Source organism: Silurus aristotelis (genome assembly GCF_946808225.1).
Source record: "Silurus aristotelis genome assembly, chromosome: 17".
In the NCBI taxonomy this organism is placed as follows: domain Eukaryota; kingdom Metazoa; phylum Chordata; class Actinopteri; order Siluriformes; family Siluridae; genus Silurus; species Silurus aristotelis.
Window position 1 is genome coordinate 1,546,000 of NC_139590.1, and position 17,500 is coordinate 1,563,499.

General features: G+C 41.3%; 1 protein-coding gene across 1 annotated transcript in view; it reads left to right on the plus strand.

Annotated features, from left to right (window-relative positions):
- tbc1d17 (TBC1 domain family, member 17) overlaps nt 1-10,790 on the plus strand; it is a 13,620-nt gene extending 2,830 nt beyond the window's left edge. Inside the window, exons 5-17 of the mRNA XM_083566931.1 lie at nt 673-859; nt 987-1,098; nt 2,904-3,068; nt 3,343-3,471; nt 6,079-6,182; nt 6,287-6,381; nt 6,506-6,622; nt 6,800-6,900; nt 7,045-7,144; nt 8,308-8,405; nt 8,491-8,607; nt 8,741-8,827; nt 9,269-10,790. Coding sequence (XP_083423057.1) covers nt 673-859; nt 987-1,098; nt 2,904-3,068; nt 3,343-3,471; nt 6,079-6,182; nt 6,287-6,381; nt 6,506-6,622; nt 6,800-6,900; nt 7,045-7,144; nt 8,308-8,405; nt 8,491-8,607; nt 8,741-8,827; nt 9,269-9,454 — 1,598 coding nt within the window. The 3' untranslated portion in view covers nt 9,455-10,790. The remainder of the gene's footprint in view (nt 1-672; nt 860-986; nt 1,099-2,903; nt 3,069-3,342; nt 3,472-6,078; nt 6,183-6,286; nt 6,382-6,505; nt 6,623-6,799; nt 6,901-7,044; nt 7,145-8,307; nt 8,406-8,490; nt 8,608-8,740; nt 8,828-9,268) is intronic.
- The last annotated feature ends 6,710 nt before the right edge of the window (nt 10,791-17,500 follow it).

The following is a 17,500-nucleotide window of genomic DNA, read 5'->3' on the forward strand; positions in this document are numbered from 1 at the left end:
ACACACACTGCATACATACACACACTGCCTGCATACACACACTGCCTGCATACACACACTGCCTGCATACACACACTGCCTGCATACACACACTGCCTGCATACACACACTGCATACATACACACACTGCATACATACACACACTGCCTGCATACACACACTGCCTGCATACACACACTGCCTGCACACACACCGCCTGCATACACACACCGCCTGCATACACACACTGCCTGCATACACACACTGCATACATACACACACTGCCTGCATACACACACTGCCTGCATACACACACTGCCTGCATACACACACTGCCTGCATACACACACTGCCTGCATACACACACTGCCTGCATACACACACTGCATACATACACACACTGCCTGCATACACACACTGCATACATACACACACTGCCTGCATACACACACTGCATACATACACACACTGTATACATACACACACTGCATGCATACACACACTGCATACATACACACACTGCCTGCATACACACACTGCATACATACACACACTGCATACATACACACACTGCATACATACACACACTGCACACACACACACTACATACACACATTCAGCAGTGCTGTTCTCATAAATTATAATACATTGTGAGTATAATGAACGTGTGTGTGTGTGTGTGTGTGTGTGTAGGCCATTGGGGTTCGTTCTCCCTGCCCCTGTCGGAGCTGTACTCTCTGCGTCGTGCTCGTTTCTCTCTGGGGAGGAACTTTGTGGTGTTGACGAGTCGAGGAGGCGACCCTCTGCCCCCGCTGCACTTCCACAGGGGTGGAACACGGGAACTGCTCCGGGCCATGCAGAAATACATCCGTCTCGCACCGTGAGCCGTCTCTGTCTGTCTATCGTCTCGTTATACCTTTGTTTCTCTCTCCGTCTTTTATTTTAAATTTTTCTATACCTCTTTATCGCTTTCTTTTTCTCTCTCTTTTTCTCTCTCTTTCTTTTAGGTCCCCGGTGGACGGTCGATTGTTTCTGGCATACCCTCATGATTCAGACGCTCTCTCACACTCGTTTGATGAGCTGCAGATGTTTGATGACACCAGCTCAGATCTCGTATCTGTACGTTTATTACACACACACACTCACACACACACACACACACTACAGTTTAAAGGTACAGACTACATACATGCAGACTACTTACACACACACTACATACATACATACATTCACACTTCATGCACACTACATAAGTGGACACTACATACATTTGTGCTCAAAACTATTTACACCCCTTGGACAAAATACTTTTGAGTTTTTTTTATTTATTAAAAACTACTTTGGGGAAACTTCTATTGTATTTAATAAATATTAGTCGCTATGCACAAACCCACATGTGTGTTAGCTACATTTAATTTGTACACCAACTGAGGTGGTCATGGTTTCAAACTCCAGTGACTATAATCAATTTCATCAATTTAGGTCTAATCAATAAAAGCCTAATTATGTAAAATGGTAACACCTGCTCTGTGAAGTATAATTAAGGGCGCAAAGCTCAAATTATCTTCCGTCACTGTCACCATGGGCAGGAAGAAAGAACTCGGTTATGATCTTCGTACGCGTGTTGTCAATGCCCATAGTGGAGATAAAGGCTACAAGGCCATTTCAAAAGAACTGAATGTTCCTGTATTATTGTAGATCTTCCACAACAACCTCTGTATCACCACCAAGGCTTTAATAGACACCCTCAAGCATATGGGGAGATAATATCAAGATCCACTGTTCAGTGAATTCTGCATCGAGGTGGTCTCCATGGACATCGACCTAGAAAGACACCACTCCTGACCCAGAGACACCGGAATGCGCACCCTGCCTTTGCGAGGGGTCTCCTAGATAGAGATCCAAACTTCTGGTCATCCATCTTATCAGATGAGACTAAACTCTTTGGACATATGGATGTTTGGTGTAAGAAAGGAGAAGCCTTCAATCCTAAGAATACCATTCCAATGGTCAAGCACGGTAACCTTTTTAAGATGGATAATATCATGAAAAAGGAGGACTATATGAAGATGAAAACCTGGTGGCCTCAGCACACAAGCTCCATCCGCCAGACCCACCAGCTGGATAACGACCCGAAGCATACGGCGCGAGTGGTCAAGCAATGGTTCAAGCACAACAACATTAACGTCCTGGAGTTTGGCAGAAATTGACTACAAACTACATATATTACCAGTGGCGGGCCGTGCATTTGGTACCAATATTTGTTTAATAACATGACACATGACAGAAAAATGCTGACGCTATTCTGGTCCAGCGAGCTGCCCTGTGAGGAGAATCTGAAATCTGATTGGTTAGAGAAACAGAGCTATTTCTTATAGAGACGATGGTAAAAAGTCCTGCAGTACTGATTCTGAAGGCTCTGGGCAGATTAGATTGACATGGCAGCACATAGAGGCTGAAATCTGATTGGACAAAAGATCTACTATCCACATACACGTACTGGAAGCAGTGCAGCCGAGAGAAACACTACGACATGAAGAGAATAAACTGATGGAATAAATTATAATTTCATGAAGCAAATATAAGAGTTTAGGTTGTAAATGTTGGTCAGTGCTTCTGATTTTAGGTTTAGGCAGCAGAGAAGGATTTGCTGGTCCTGATCACACGCCACTGATTAATACACACTACTTACATTCACACTACATACTTACATACTACATACTTACATACTACATACACACTCACTACACAAAATTCAGCACTGCAGTGGTATAGATAAATAATATGCATTGTGAGTTTATTATACACTTGTGAGGGTGTGTGTGTGTGTGTGTGTGTGTGTGTGTGTGTGTGTGTGTGTGTGTGTGTGTGTATTCTCCCTGCCCCTGTCAGAGCTGTACTCTGTGTTTCTTGGTCTCGTACAGAGGTTTATCCAGGACCCCTATGCCACCACGTTCGGTGGTTTCTCCAAGGTGACCAACTTCTTCAAAGGAGCTCTAAAACCCCCGGAATCTCCTCTGCATGCTCAGGGAAACCCGCACACTCCTCGCTTATCCGACGACGAGCCCGGGTTCGAGCTCATAACCTGCGTATGTCAGCATTTACATTCATCACATGCTCAGGATCTTATGGCAGGGGCTAAAACCTTATCTTTTAAATCATAACCTTGGTCATGTGACTTTTTTTTTAAATGCTAGGAAACTATAATCTTGGGTTAACGGTCATAAGATCGTTTCTGATTGGCTGGTTACATAGAATGCAGGCTCCACCCCCTTTTATAATCGTAGTTACAATGTACAGATTAGTCAGATTGGTCATGTTTTTGTTTTATTATTTAAGTGATGTCACTTCCTTTGTAAGCAGCAAGGGGCGGAGCTTGGACCCCGGCCGAGTGTGAGCAGAGGGGGGCCCCTGGATAGCTGGGGGCCGTTTCTGGACTCTGAGGGGCGCGTGACAAATCCACAAAAAGTCAAGGAGTTGGTGTTCAGAGGGGTGCGTCCACATTCCACATGTTTCTACACATTTGTATTCCTTCATGAAGCCTGTCTTATGAATAACCTCTCGCTATGTCTTTCTTGCGTCATCTCTCTCGCTGTTACGTGCATTTTCTTCTGTAAACTCGTCACGCCGGTCGTCTCCTCCTCGTTAGTGTTACAGAGGGAAAACATGAGCTGTAAAACAGGAAAGTCAAATTCAGTTCTTAGAGATGACGAGGTTAGGCTTAACCTGTATGATGTGCGTACACACACACACACACACACACACACACACACACACACACACACACTTTCATGTGTACTCTAATGACTCTCTGATGTACACTATAATATATTGCCATATATGCCATAATAAACTTCTTGTAAGTGCTATAATAACCCCCTATTGTACACATCAATATCCCATAATATGCACTCTAATAATCTGCTTACACAACATATTTAATATGGGTAATGACTCTCTTATACACTGTTATAACCCTCTTATATATGCTGTTATAACCCTTTTATTTATACTGTAATAATCATTTTATATATACTGTAATATCACTCTTATAAGCATCTTATATATAAAAAGCTTATTTACGCCGTTATAACCCCCGCTATGTACTGTAATAATCCACTTATATATTATGTATATACTGTATATCCTGTTATAACCCTCATATATATACTGTAATAACCCTCTTATATGTACTATACCTCCCTAATGCACTCTAATATACTTTGATATATGCTGTCATAACTCCCGAATGTTCACTCTAATAACCCTCTAATGTACACTGTAATAACCCTCTAATGTACACTGTAATAACCCTCTAATGTACACTGTAATAACCCTCTAATGTACACTGTAATAACCCTCTAATGTACACTGTAATAACCCTCTAATGTACACTGTAGTAACTTTCTAATGTACGCTGTAATAACCCTCTAATGTACACTGTAGTAACTTTCTAATGTACGCTGTAATAACCCTCTAATGTACACTGTAATAATCCTCTAATGTACACTGTAGTAACTTTCTAATGTACGCTGTAATAACCCTCTAATGTACACTGTAATAATCCTCTAATGTACACTGTAGTAACTTTCTAATGTACGCTGTAATAACCCTCTAATGTACACTGTAATAATCCTCTAATGTACACTGTAGTAACTTTCTAATGTACGCTGTAATAACCCTCTAATGTACACTGTAGTAACTTTCTAATGTACGCTGTAATAACCCTCTAATGTACACTGTAGTAACTTTCTAATGTACGCTGTAATAACCCTCTAATGTACACTGTAATAACCCTCTAATGTACACTAATAACCCTCTAATGTACACTGTAATAACCCTCTAATGTACGCTGTAATAATCCTCCATTGTACAGTTTAGTAACTTTCTAATGTACCCTGTAATAACCCTCTAATGTACGCTGTAATAATCCTCCATTGTACACTTTAGTAACTTTCTAATGTACGCTGTAATAACCCTCTAATGTACGCTGTAATAACCCTCTAATGTACACTAATAACCCTCTAATGTACACTAATAACCCTCTAATGTACACTGTAATAACCCTCTAATGTACACTAATAACCCTCTAATGTACACTGTAATAACCCTCTAATATACGCTGTAATAACCCTCTAATGTACGCTGTAATAACCCTCTAATGTACGCTGTAATAACCCTCTAATGTACACTAATAACCCTCTAATGTACACTGTAATAACCCTCTAATATACGCTGTAATAACCCTCTAATGTACGCTGTAATAACCCTCTAATGTACGCTGTAATAACCCTCTAATATACGCTGTAATAACCCTCTAATGTACGCTGTAATAACCCTCTAATGTACACTTTAGTAACTTTCTAATGTACGCTGTAATAACCCTCTAATGTACACTGTAATAACCCTCTAATGTACACTAATAACCCTCTAATGTACACTGTAATAACCCTCTAATATACGCTGTAATAACCCTCTAATGTACGCTGTAATAACCCTCTAATGTACGCTGTAATAACCCTCTAATGTACACTAATAACCCTCTAATGTACACTGTAATAACCCTCTAATATACGCTGTAATAACCCTCTAATGTACGCTGTAATAACCCTCTAATGTACGCTGTAATAACCCTCTAATATACGCTGTAATAACCCTCTAATGTACGCTGTAATAACCCTCTAATGTACGCTGTAATAATCCTCCATTGTACACTTTAGTAACTTTCTAATGTACGCTGTAATAACCCTCTAATGTACGCTGTAATAACCCTCTAATGTACGCTGTAATAACCCTCTAATGTACGCTGTAATAACCCTCTAATGTACGCTGTAATAATCCTCCATTGTACACTTTAGTAACTTTCTAATGTACGCTGTAATAACCCTCTAATGTACGCTGTAATAACCCTCTAATGTACGCTGTAATAATCCTCCATTGTACACTTTAGTAACTTTCTAATATACACTGTAATAACCCTCTAATGTACACTGTAATAACCCTCTAATGTACACTGTAATAACCCTCTAATGATGTAATGATGTCACTTATCATAAGTGTTAATATGCAGGTTATAAACTTTTGTGTTGTTTCTCTCAGGGAATCGTTCCCTCTTTTCGGAAGGAGGTCTGGAAGTTCCTTCTGGGATTTTATCCCTGGAACAGCACATTTAAGGAGCGGGAGGATATCATTCGAAGCAAAACGTGAGTCGTAACCGTTTAATAACTCTGTCATAACTCTGTCTTGTCCCTGTCATGACTCTCACAAGCACATGTCTTACGTGTGATGTGATTCTGTCCTGCTGTAGAGACGAGTATTTCAGGATGAAGGTCCAGTGGAAGTCCATCAGTGAAGAGCAGGAGATGAGAAACTCCCTCCTCCGGGGTTACCGCAGCCTGATTGGTCAGTTCAGATCTTCGTTTCCTACTGGCTGAAAACCCATAGCGTGTTTTTTTTCTTCATGTTTTAACAAGGAAAAAAGTTTCTTTGATCTGATTTGATGGATTTCTTTAATGTGATCGGACAGAGCGTGACGTGAATCGGACAGACAGACAGAATCCGTTCTTCTCGGGGAACGACAACCCGGGCCTGACTCTGCTAAACGACGTTCTCATGACCTACTGCATGTATAACTTTGACTTGGGTGAGTGTGTGTTTTATACATTATCTGTATGCAATACACAACACGGCCAGCGAGTGGCGCTGTTTCACAGCTTTAACACTGTATTGATGATTGTGTTTGATTTTGTTGCTCTGAGTTGTTTTTTTTTTTTTGTCGAATCCCTCCCCTGATTATGATGATGATGTTCTCCATGTGCAGGGTACGTTCAGGGGATTAGTGACCTCCTGGCACCGCTGCTCTTCGTCACTCAGAATGAAGTCGAGTCTTTCTGGTGTTTGACGGGATTCATGGAGCTCGTGGTGCGTCGTCTTTTACACACACATAATTACTCCTGGGAAAATCTTCTGGAGTTTTTTTTTTTATTATTATTATTTAAGCTGGTTGATTTACGTGTGTGTGTGTGTGTGTGTGTGTGTGTGTGTGTGTGTGTGTGTGTGTTTCAGCATCAGAACTTTGAGGAATCTCAGGAGGCGATGAAACAGCAACTCTTCCAACTCAGCCTTCTGCTCCGATCGCTCGATCCTGAACTGTGTGATTACCTGGGTAACACACACACACACACACACACACACACACACACACACACACAAAACTATACAGTGGGAGAAATAATTATTTGATCTTCTGCTGATTTTGTTAATTTTTCCCCTTATAAAGAAATGAACAGTGTAGAATTTGTGGGTGGGGTTTATTTCAACAGAATGCAGGAATGGGCTACAAGACCATCAGTAAGAAGCTTGGTGAGAAAGAGACCAGTGTTGGGGTGATAATGAAAACCCCAAGAACACCATCCCCACTGTTTCTCTGCTCACGGCACAGAAAGACTTCACCACATAAACAAGGCCATGAACTGTAGAATCTTTGATGAGAACCTCCTGGCCTCAGCCAGAACACTGAAGATGGGTGGTGGACAGGTCTTCCAGCATGACAATGACCTAAAACATACGACCAGGACAACAATCTGATGGTCTTGTAGCCCATTCCAGCCTTGTGCAGGTCCACAATCTCGTCCCTGACCTTTGACAGCTCTTTGGTCTTTCCCATGGTGGTGGAGAGGTTTGAATGGTAGAAGTTAATTCTGTGACTGGTGATGAGATGATATCAGGAGAACTTTCCTGAAGGTGCAGGACTCATTTGTGTGTGTGGGAGTCAGAATTCCTGCTAATTTGGTACAGGATCAAACACTTATTTCACTCCATCAAATACAAAATAATGTTTAAACTTTACTGGGTTTTTTTATGGATTTTTTTACATTATGTCTCTTTCTGTTGAAATAAACCCCACCCACAAATTCTACACTGTTCATTTCTTTATAAGGGGGAAAATTTACAAAATCATTGACACACACATACATACATACATACATACACACACACACACACACACCTATACACACAAACCTACAAAGACACACACACACACCTATACACACAAACCTACAAAGACACACACACACACCTATACACACAAACCTACAGACACACACACACACACACACACACACACACACACACACCTATATACACACAAACCCACACACACACATCAATATACACACAAACCTTCACACAGACACACACATAACTATATATACACAAACCTATACACACACACACACCTATATATAGACAAAACTACACACACACACACACACACACACACACTCGCTCTTCAGCACAGAGAAAGACTTGTTGTTCTTCACACAGACTCTCAGGACAGCGGCTCTCTGTGTTTCTGCTTCCGTTGGCTGCTTATCTGGTATAAGAGAGAATTCTCCTTCGAGGATATCCTGCACCTCTGGGAGGTAGAATCACACACACGCACACACACACACTTTATATATTGTATATATTATATATGAAACCCCCATAACTCCTGATGTTTGGTAGGTTCTGTGGACTCGTCTGCCTTGTCCTAACTTCCACCTGCTCATAGCCTGCGCTATCCTGGAGTCCCAGCGGGGGGAGCTGATCGGCTCTGACCACGACTTTAACACCATTCTCAAGGTGTGTGCTAGAAACAGGAAGACTGGATATGTGGTGCAGCTTGTCTGAGTTCAATGCCTCATTTGTGTGTGTGTGTGTGTGTGTGTGTGTGTGTGTGTGTGTGTGTGTGTGTGTGTGTGTGTGTGTGTTGCAGCACATCAATGAGTTGACCATGAAGCTGGATCTGCAGTTAATGCTGCAGGAAGCTGAGGGGATTTATCTGCAACTGGCCCAGTGCAAGGTAAAGATGTACACACACACGCGCACACACACACACACACACACACACACACACACACACACACACAGATGCTGTTAAAACAACGTTTTAATGCATTACTGTTTCTATAGTAATAGCTTGTCTTCTTTCTTTCTATCCATCATTCTTCATTTCCTTCTTTTTAAATTTTTTTCTGGGTCTCTTCATTCTTTCTATTTTTCTGCATAAAATTTTGTGTTTACTTTTGTTCTTTAAGTCATTTTTTATTTGCCTTTTTGTGTATTGTTCTTTCTTTCTTTCTTTCTTTCTTTCTTTCTTTCTTTTGGTATAATTTCTTAACGTGTGATATCAGTCAAACTGTAATGTTAAATGGATAATTACTGTGAAATTAGTTTAACGCTTCAGGGTGATCTCTCTCTCTCTGTGTGTGTGTGTGTGTGTGTGTGTGTGTGTGTGTGACAGGATTTGCCGGTGAAGGTTCGGGAGGTTTTGGGAATGCCCATCACTTTCAGCCCGGATGAAGTGAGTTCCGAATCAGAGCCCAGAGAAACAGACACACTACTCAGCCAATCAGCTTCAGGGGGTGTGGCTGTCTGTCAGTCGAGTACCCAGAACGCCTCACATCGCCCGCCTCCTACTTACCCATAATCCCATTAACCGTTTCTGAGAAGAATTCTGAATGCTATATGAAACATAAGTACATGGTGTAACTGTTCATATACAAGGTATTAATGCTAATGAACATTTATCGACATAGTCGTTCTGAAGAGCCTGAAAAATACTTTACTGTAATAATAATAATAATAATAACTGTACTCCACAGGAAGGGAAAACCAGAGAATACACAATACTATGAGCTGTTGTGGATGTGTGTGTGTTTGTGTGCGTGTGTGTGTTTGTGTGCGTGGTAGAATTAATATTCTAGTTATTAATTAGTTATTAATAATTCATTTATTTATAAAATTCTAGGCATAAATGTACCTAATTCTGATCTGTAGATTATATAAGACCAACATCACCCTGTTCTAATAAACCTGCCCACATCTAACAAAGCCACGCCTACTCACAATCCCTCAACTTTAATAAAACCCCACCCACTTATGATAAAATCTCTAATAAAGCCCTGTTCACTCGTAATAAAATCTTAAATAAAGCCCTGCCCCCTTTGATTAATTCTCAAATGAAGCCCTGCCCACATCTAGTGAAATCTCTAATTATGCCCCACCCACTTCCAATAAAACTTCTAATAAAGCCCTGCCCCTTTCTAATGAAATCTCTAATATAGCCCCACCCACTTATAATGAAATATTTAATAAAGCCCCACCCACTTCCTAAAAAAACCCACTAATAAAGCCCTGCCCACTTCTAATAAAACCTCAAATTACATCTCTACTAAAGCCCCACCAATCTGTAATAAAACACTAATTAAACCTCACCAACCGATAATAAACAACTAATTAAGCCCCGCCCATCTGTAATTAAACCCTGTTCACCTCTGATAAAAAAGCTCTATAAAAAAAGCCACACCCACTTCTTCAAAAATTCAAATTAATCCTTTAAGCCGAATGAAGCCCCGCCCACCTGTTATAAAGCTCTAATTGCTCACTGGATCTGGAACATTTGGTGTAACAGACTGGAAATAATCCCACTGAAGGGGTTTCAGATCTTCTGAACTTATTGAAGGTGAGCAGTGTAAAATGTTCTGTTATGAAGTCCATCGGTTATTGAAGAGAGATTGAGAACTTTGTGTTGTTTCTGTGGCGTGTGTGTGCGCGCGTGTGTGTGTGTGAGTCATTGTGTATCTTTCTACACGTGTGTTAAAGTGCAGTAATGAGACGGTTATGATCTCATGCACAGTTGCACGATTTGGATTCTCACATCAGATATAAATATGAAGAAAAATCTATTTTTGGTTTGTTTTTAACCATGGTTACATTCTCTTCTCATCAAATCAGCTCACTCTCAATAAAGCTGACAAACACTGCTGTGTTTTCTCTGTGTGTGTGTGTGTGGGGGGGGGGGGGCGGCATGTGGAACAGGCAAAGTAGTCACTTCAGCTTCAAGTGTTTGAGATAAAAATGGGAATCTGATGAACATTTCCCCCTCGTTCTTATTTGTACATGATGTTTAGAAAGCTCTGCCCACATTTGCCAAAGCTCCACCCACCCCGATCAACTACACAAATAGATTCTTTCCTTCTTTCTTTATTTCTTTAACTGAAATGGCACAGCAACCACCTAGAAACAACCACCTGAAATACCCCATAAACCAACTGTCAAGCAACACCAAGAGGAACATCAGCTCCCTAATAACACACTAAGATTATATAACTACCCACCAGAATAACCCCCTTGTAATTACCTAGCAACACCTTAGCAACCATCCCGAACACCCTTCTAACTACATAGCAACATCTCTAGCAACTACCCAAAACACCTTAGCAACCCACTGTATACCTCAGGATATACCCTAGCAACCATCCAGAATACCATAGCAACACCTTAGCAACCACCCGGAACAGTAACTACATATTAACACCTTGGCAACCACCCAGAATACCATAGCAACACCTTAGCAACCATCCAGAACACCCTTCTAACTGCATAGCAATATCCCCTATCAACTACCCAAAACACCTGTCAAACTACCTAACAACACCTTAGCAACCCACTGTATACCCCAGGATATACCCTAGCAACCATTCAGAATACCATAGCAACACCCTGGCAACCACCCAGAATAAGATCAACCACCTAAAACACCCCGACACCACCTAGAAACATCTTAGCAACCAACTGGAATAATCAATCAATCACATAGTAACAGAAACTTCATATTAATCTGTAGTTTGTTTTCTTCTGAGCTTTTCTGCTCCACACCAGATGAAAAGCAGGTAGACTGTAATCTCTGTGAATCAGATAGAGATTAGAGGCAGTGATCAGACAGGAGGACTCTGGACAGGAGGAGTTTTAGTGTCCTGAGGGAAAAGAGAACTTCCTATTGTCATGTGACGCTGCACTGCTGTGTTTCACCCCTCGGGGCTTTTTTCTCTCGTTCTTTTGTTTATTTCTCCCCCGTCTCTGTCTTTCTTTACCGTCTTTACAGCCTCATTAATAATGAAGTGTGGTTCTGCTCGACCGCCCGTCTGTCTGTCTCTCTCTTTCTCTCTCTCTCTCTCTCTCTCTCTCTCTCTCTCTCTCTCTCTCTCTCTCTCTCTCTCTCTCTCTCTCTCTATCTGCCTGTCTGCCTGTCTGTCTGTCTCTCTTTCTTTATCCGCCTGTCTGTCTGTCTGTCTCTCTCTCTCTCTATCTGCCCATCTCTCTCTCTCTCTCTCTCTCTCTCTCTCTCTCTCTCTCTCTCTCTCACTCTCTATCTGCCCTTTTGTCTGTCTGTATCTCTCTCTCTCTCTATCCACCCGTCTGTCTGTCTGTCTGTCTCTCTCTCTCTCTCTCTCTCTCTCTCTCTCTCTGCTCGTCTGTCTGCCTGTCTGTCTCTGTCTATCTACTCGTCTGTCTGCCTCTCTTTCTCTCTCTCTCTCTTTTTCTCTCTCTATCTGCCCATCTGTCTCTCTCTCTCTCTCTCTCTCTCTCTCTCTCTCTCTCTCTCTCTCTCTCTCTCTCTCTCTCTATCTGCCCGTCTGTCTGTCTGTCTGTCTGTCTGTCTGTCTGTCTGTATCTGCCCGTCTGCCTCATTGTCCGTCTGTCTGCCCACACGTCTGTCTGTCTGACGTTTATTCACCAGTCTATCCCTGTCTGTCTTTTTTACTTGTCTGTCACTCCACCAGTCTATGCCTGTCTCTCTTCACCCATCTATCGTTCTACACATCCCTGTCTGTCTGTCTGTCTGTCTGTCTGTCTGTCTGTCTGTCTGTCTGTCCACCCATTTTTCTGTCCATGCATATATCTGTCTCTGTTCACCTGCCTTTCTGTCTCTCCAACCTTTATTCTGTCCACACATCACTGTCTGTCTATCAGTTTGTCCCTCTGTCCACTCATGTCTCTGTCTATATATTCCTGTTTTTCTCTTTACAGTTCTGTTTGTCTACACATCCCTGATTGTGTCTGTCTGTTCATCTTTCTGTCTGTCTGTAAAAACAATCTAAAAAAAATACTATAAAATTACCAGAATAATGTGAAATTTATGGCTGATTTCAGCTCTACTGTATGTTTTTTTTTACTGTATTTCAATGTATTTTTTATATTTTATCATCTGTGAAATTTCCACCATTAAATGAAATCCCCTGAAATATTTCGACTAATTTATTCTAAAAGTAAATAAATGTTCACTCGTTGCCCCTTTTTTCACTGCGCTAAAACCGCTAAATTCGACAAACTAGCGTGGCTAATGTGTCATTAATGCGCTGTTAGTTTGTCACCATGTTCTCACACACACACACACACACACACAGCAGGTGTCAGACTGGGGTTAAAAGAGCAGCGTAACCGGGGTCACTGAGCCACACTGTCCCACCAAATGAGGTGGAAAATGAGGGGCGGAGAGACACACCTCTCGGCCCGTCCTCTCCTACACACACACTGCTCTTTCTGCTGTCCCCAAATGGTTTGAATACAGCTGCTGCCACTCATGAATTTAGGACGGCACTTAAACAACACCACGATCTGTCACACACACACACACACACACATACACACACTTTCCCCCACTTGACCTGACTTTGCTTGTCTTTCATCGCAGCTCAATCTGCCGTCCGTCAGTGACAGCGTGTCTCAGAGTGTGTTTTTAACCTCGTTTTGTTTAACAAGTAAATCAGGATACAAAGATTTTCCGCCCAAGTATCTGTGCACCTCACCAAAAGCTCTTATAGTTCCCACCACTCTTCTGGGCAGATTTTGTGTCAGATTTCATCGATCAACAAGAGTGTTAGTAAAGTCAGATATTCTTGGAGGTGAGGTGAGGAGGCCTGAAATTGAGGCAGTCCAGCGTTCACTTTCATCCCAGTGAGTTCGGAGCTCTTTAGCAGGAGATCTTCCACATCTTCCAAACTCATGAAAAGCAGATGTTCATCATTGTCACGCTGAAGGAAGGTTTGTTTGGGTTCGAGTGAAATTTGACGAATACAAAGTGTGTGTGAATCCAGAGCAGAATTGGAGAAGAACCACATATGGGTGAGGGAAGTCAGGTGTCTGAATACTTTTGACCGAATACAGTGAAAGTAAATGATAATTATTTTGGTTTCTGTGTAATGAAAGTGTTGTTGAGCGTGTGAGTAACGAGTGTGAGGCGCTTCTCAGATTTCTCTCTGAACGACTGGCCACCTGTGTGTGTGTGTGTGTGTGTGTGTGTGTGTGTGCGTGGAGCAGAAGGCCAGGCTCTGGTGTCTGACACTGATTTGTAAAAGGAGACAATGCGGCTCATTGAGACTCCGAGCTCCACTGTCTGTTACACACACCTCGGCCGTCCCTCTCCAGAGCGTCCACGGCTCTTTAAACGGGACACCAGATTGCCCCGGGGCCGCTGGGAGGGGCCCAGTGTGTGTGTGTGTGTGTGTGTGTGTGTGTGTGTGTGGTAATGGGATACTTGTTGCTTTGACAATGAGATTCCACCGTAAAAGGGGGCGAGACACAAGGTGGCACGTGAGTGACTTTTTTTTTCAACTAACAAAAACAAAAGTCACACACACACACACACACACACACACACACACACACACGCTCCTGTACAATAGTCTCACTCCCCGATCTGGCGCATTGTTCGCTTGCATTACTCAAATCCCTTTCCATCTGTTGCTCTCTTGCTTTAAAGCTGTAAAACTTTCTGTAATGATCAATTATTTACAGTCTCGCTGTAAATCCCTGCTTCAGAACATCAAGCAGGTTCTCCACATCACTCGCATGGCCCTGATCTCCTCCACCTGACACACAAACCTTCCTGCTTTGGAGAAATTCTGCTCTTCTTGCTAGAACATCACATAATAGAACCCATTTAGGACCATGGAGAACCATTACTCTTAGAAGGAACCCATTCTCCAAGAAGGGTTCCTTCACACAGATGTCCGAAGAAAAATAAAAAAAAAACCTTTGAGTTCTAATGTACGCTTGAAATGTGAAAAAATGGTTCTTGAGTGGTTCTCCAAAGGTTGATTATGTCCATTTCAAAAAGTGGTGAAACCTAAATTATCCAATGAACCTATAGAACTTTTTTGATGGAACCTTTTTCTGAACATGGAATGCACTATAGATGTACATAGCTCTAATTTAAACCATTGACAAGTTTTCTCCAGTTCACTAGTCATCCACCATCTATTTATAAACATCTACACCTCCTTTAGAACCTTAAGAAGGTTCTCTACATCATCCACATGGCCCCGATCTCCTCCAACTAAAACGCCAACATTCTTCTCTACCTTGGAGATATTCTGCTCTGCTCACCAGAACATCATGAAATAGAACCCATTTAGGAACATAAAGAACCATTAGTCTGAGAAGGAATCCGTTCTACAAGAAGGGTTCCTCAGGACAGATAAACTGAAGAACTATTAAGTATTGGTGCCCCATTGACAGTTCCTGGTCCTTAGGTTCAAAGACTAAATCAGACCAGGTTCTACTTGGAACTTCATGTTGTTGCAGAGTTCTACATAGAAGCTCAAAAAAAACCTGAGAAAGTGAAATGTGTGCATTTGATTGTTTGTTTGTTTGTTTGTTTGATTGTTTGTTTGTTAGTTTTTTATAGTTCATATAAGTGCTTCTCATCTTCAGTAAAAGTGTTCTACCTGGAAATCCACTTCGCTGTAGGGTTCTTTAAAAAATTCTCAAGTAAAAGTTTAAAAAAGTCGTTTATTAGAATTTTATAAATTTGCGACTTTTAACACCGGAAAGGGGGGGGTGGGGGGGTAGTGTAGTTTTACAGTGTTAATATAAATTTAAATATAAATCTCAAACACGTTGTTTTTAATTGAAGGAACATGTTTACAAATTAAAGTGCAATAACAAAAACACTCCATGAGCAGTGTTGGGCAGCAACGCGTTACTGTAACAAAGTTACATTTGACAGTAACTAATACTGTAACGCGTTACTTTTTAAATGAATGAATTTTAAGCTGAAGTGTAGACTACAGTCTGACCTGTTTACAGCAGCAACGCATTGTAGGATTGGTGGATGAACCACTGTAAACACGAAGAAGACGCACTGTGGGCGTGTCTCTGTATATTCAGGTGTGAGCGGCAGTAATGGCGAGTCGAGGCGAGAGCGAGACGAGTTTCTCAAAGTGGAAATATGCTCATTATTTCACTTTAGTTGAGCATTAATACAAAAACTTTTTAGTCACATGTAAGCTGTGTCTTTCTGGTTCGAAGCTCGTATCTACTGCGATAAACAGCAACTCCAATCTGTTGAAGCTGCTCCAGAAACTCCACGCTAGAAGCTAGAAGCTAGAAGCTAGAAGCTAGAAGCTAACCCGGAGCTCAACACAACAGCAGAAGCCACTTTAGTGTTTGATTGTGAATCTATTATTCAGCTTGTTTTGTTCTTTATTTCAGAAATCCTTGTGATATATTCAGTTTGTGCTGCTCTGACTTTAATAAAATAGTGTTTAAAAATGACTTTGTGTTTAAGTCAGTTTTGTGTTTGTAGACCGTAACGCATAAAAGAGCATTAATGGGAACATTAAAGAAGGTTCTTTAAAAAAGTAACTTAAAAGTAACTTTTAACAGTAACGCATTAATTTTTGGTGTAAATAATCAACAAAGTAATTAAGTTACTTTTTGAATGAAGTAACGAGTAACTGTAACTAGTTACTATTTTTTAGTAACGAGCACAACACTGCCTGACTAATGTGACTTTTGCACTTTTGCCGCAAAACAAAACAGGAATCTCACGTGATCACGTCATTTATCACGATAAGAGAAAATGCAAAATGCAGATTTAGAATTCAGGCCGCGAGCGAACGCATCGAACAACTTTAAATTCAATGCCAATTTCGCTTTCAGCTCATCAGCCAATCAGCGCAGGAGTTTCTTGAGGGTGCAATTATTTTTATGTATTTATTAATAAATGTCGTTTTATGCAAAAAAAAAACCCCAAAAAAACTGCTTTTAAAAATATTTAAAAAACGTATTTAAAAAGAAGAAATACAGAAAGAAATCTACTCAGTTACAGTAACGTCTGCGAATAGAATCTGTTTTTTTCCACCTATGGTTCCTGGTGCGCAATAAAGACTCACAGGGAACTGTTCTGGTTCAGGAACCATCCACAGCTCGACAGAGAACCTGTAATAATGTTCTTTTCAGGGTTCCTCTGCTGTTTGTTGGTTCTCAGCTTTCAGCAATGACTAATGACTGAATCTTTTCTAATCGACGAAGCCTTTGTTGCATTCTATGAAATCATGTGAAGAACCTTTAAATGATTCAGTGTCCTAACTGGGGTCCAATCCGACAGCAGAAAGAAGTTTCTCCTGAATCTTAAACGGTCACCAGATGTTTGGATTTCAAGTCTTCAGGTTCTGAGGTCCATCAGGTGTTTTTTTTGTGTGTGTTGTGGAGAAGATCGATCAGGTTTTTTTTTTCTCCTGATGAATAAAACTTTACGTGTGATGAAATATTCATGTGGAACCTGCAGCCGTTTTGTTCTCCGTGTCAACAAACATTGTCTCGCGTCATTATTCATCCCTCCATTGTCACAGCGAGGAGACGAGTGTCCCGTTTTACTCCTGCTTTTCTCCTCAGTGTCAGTGACAAG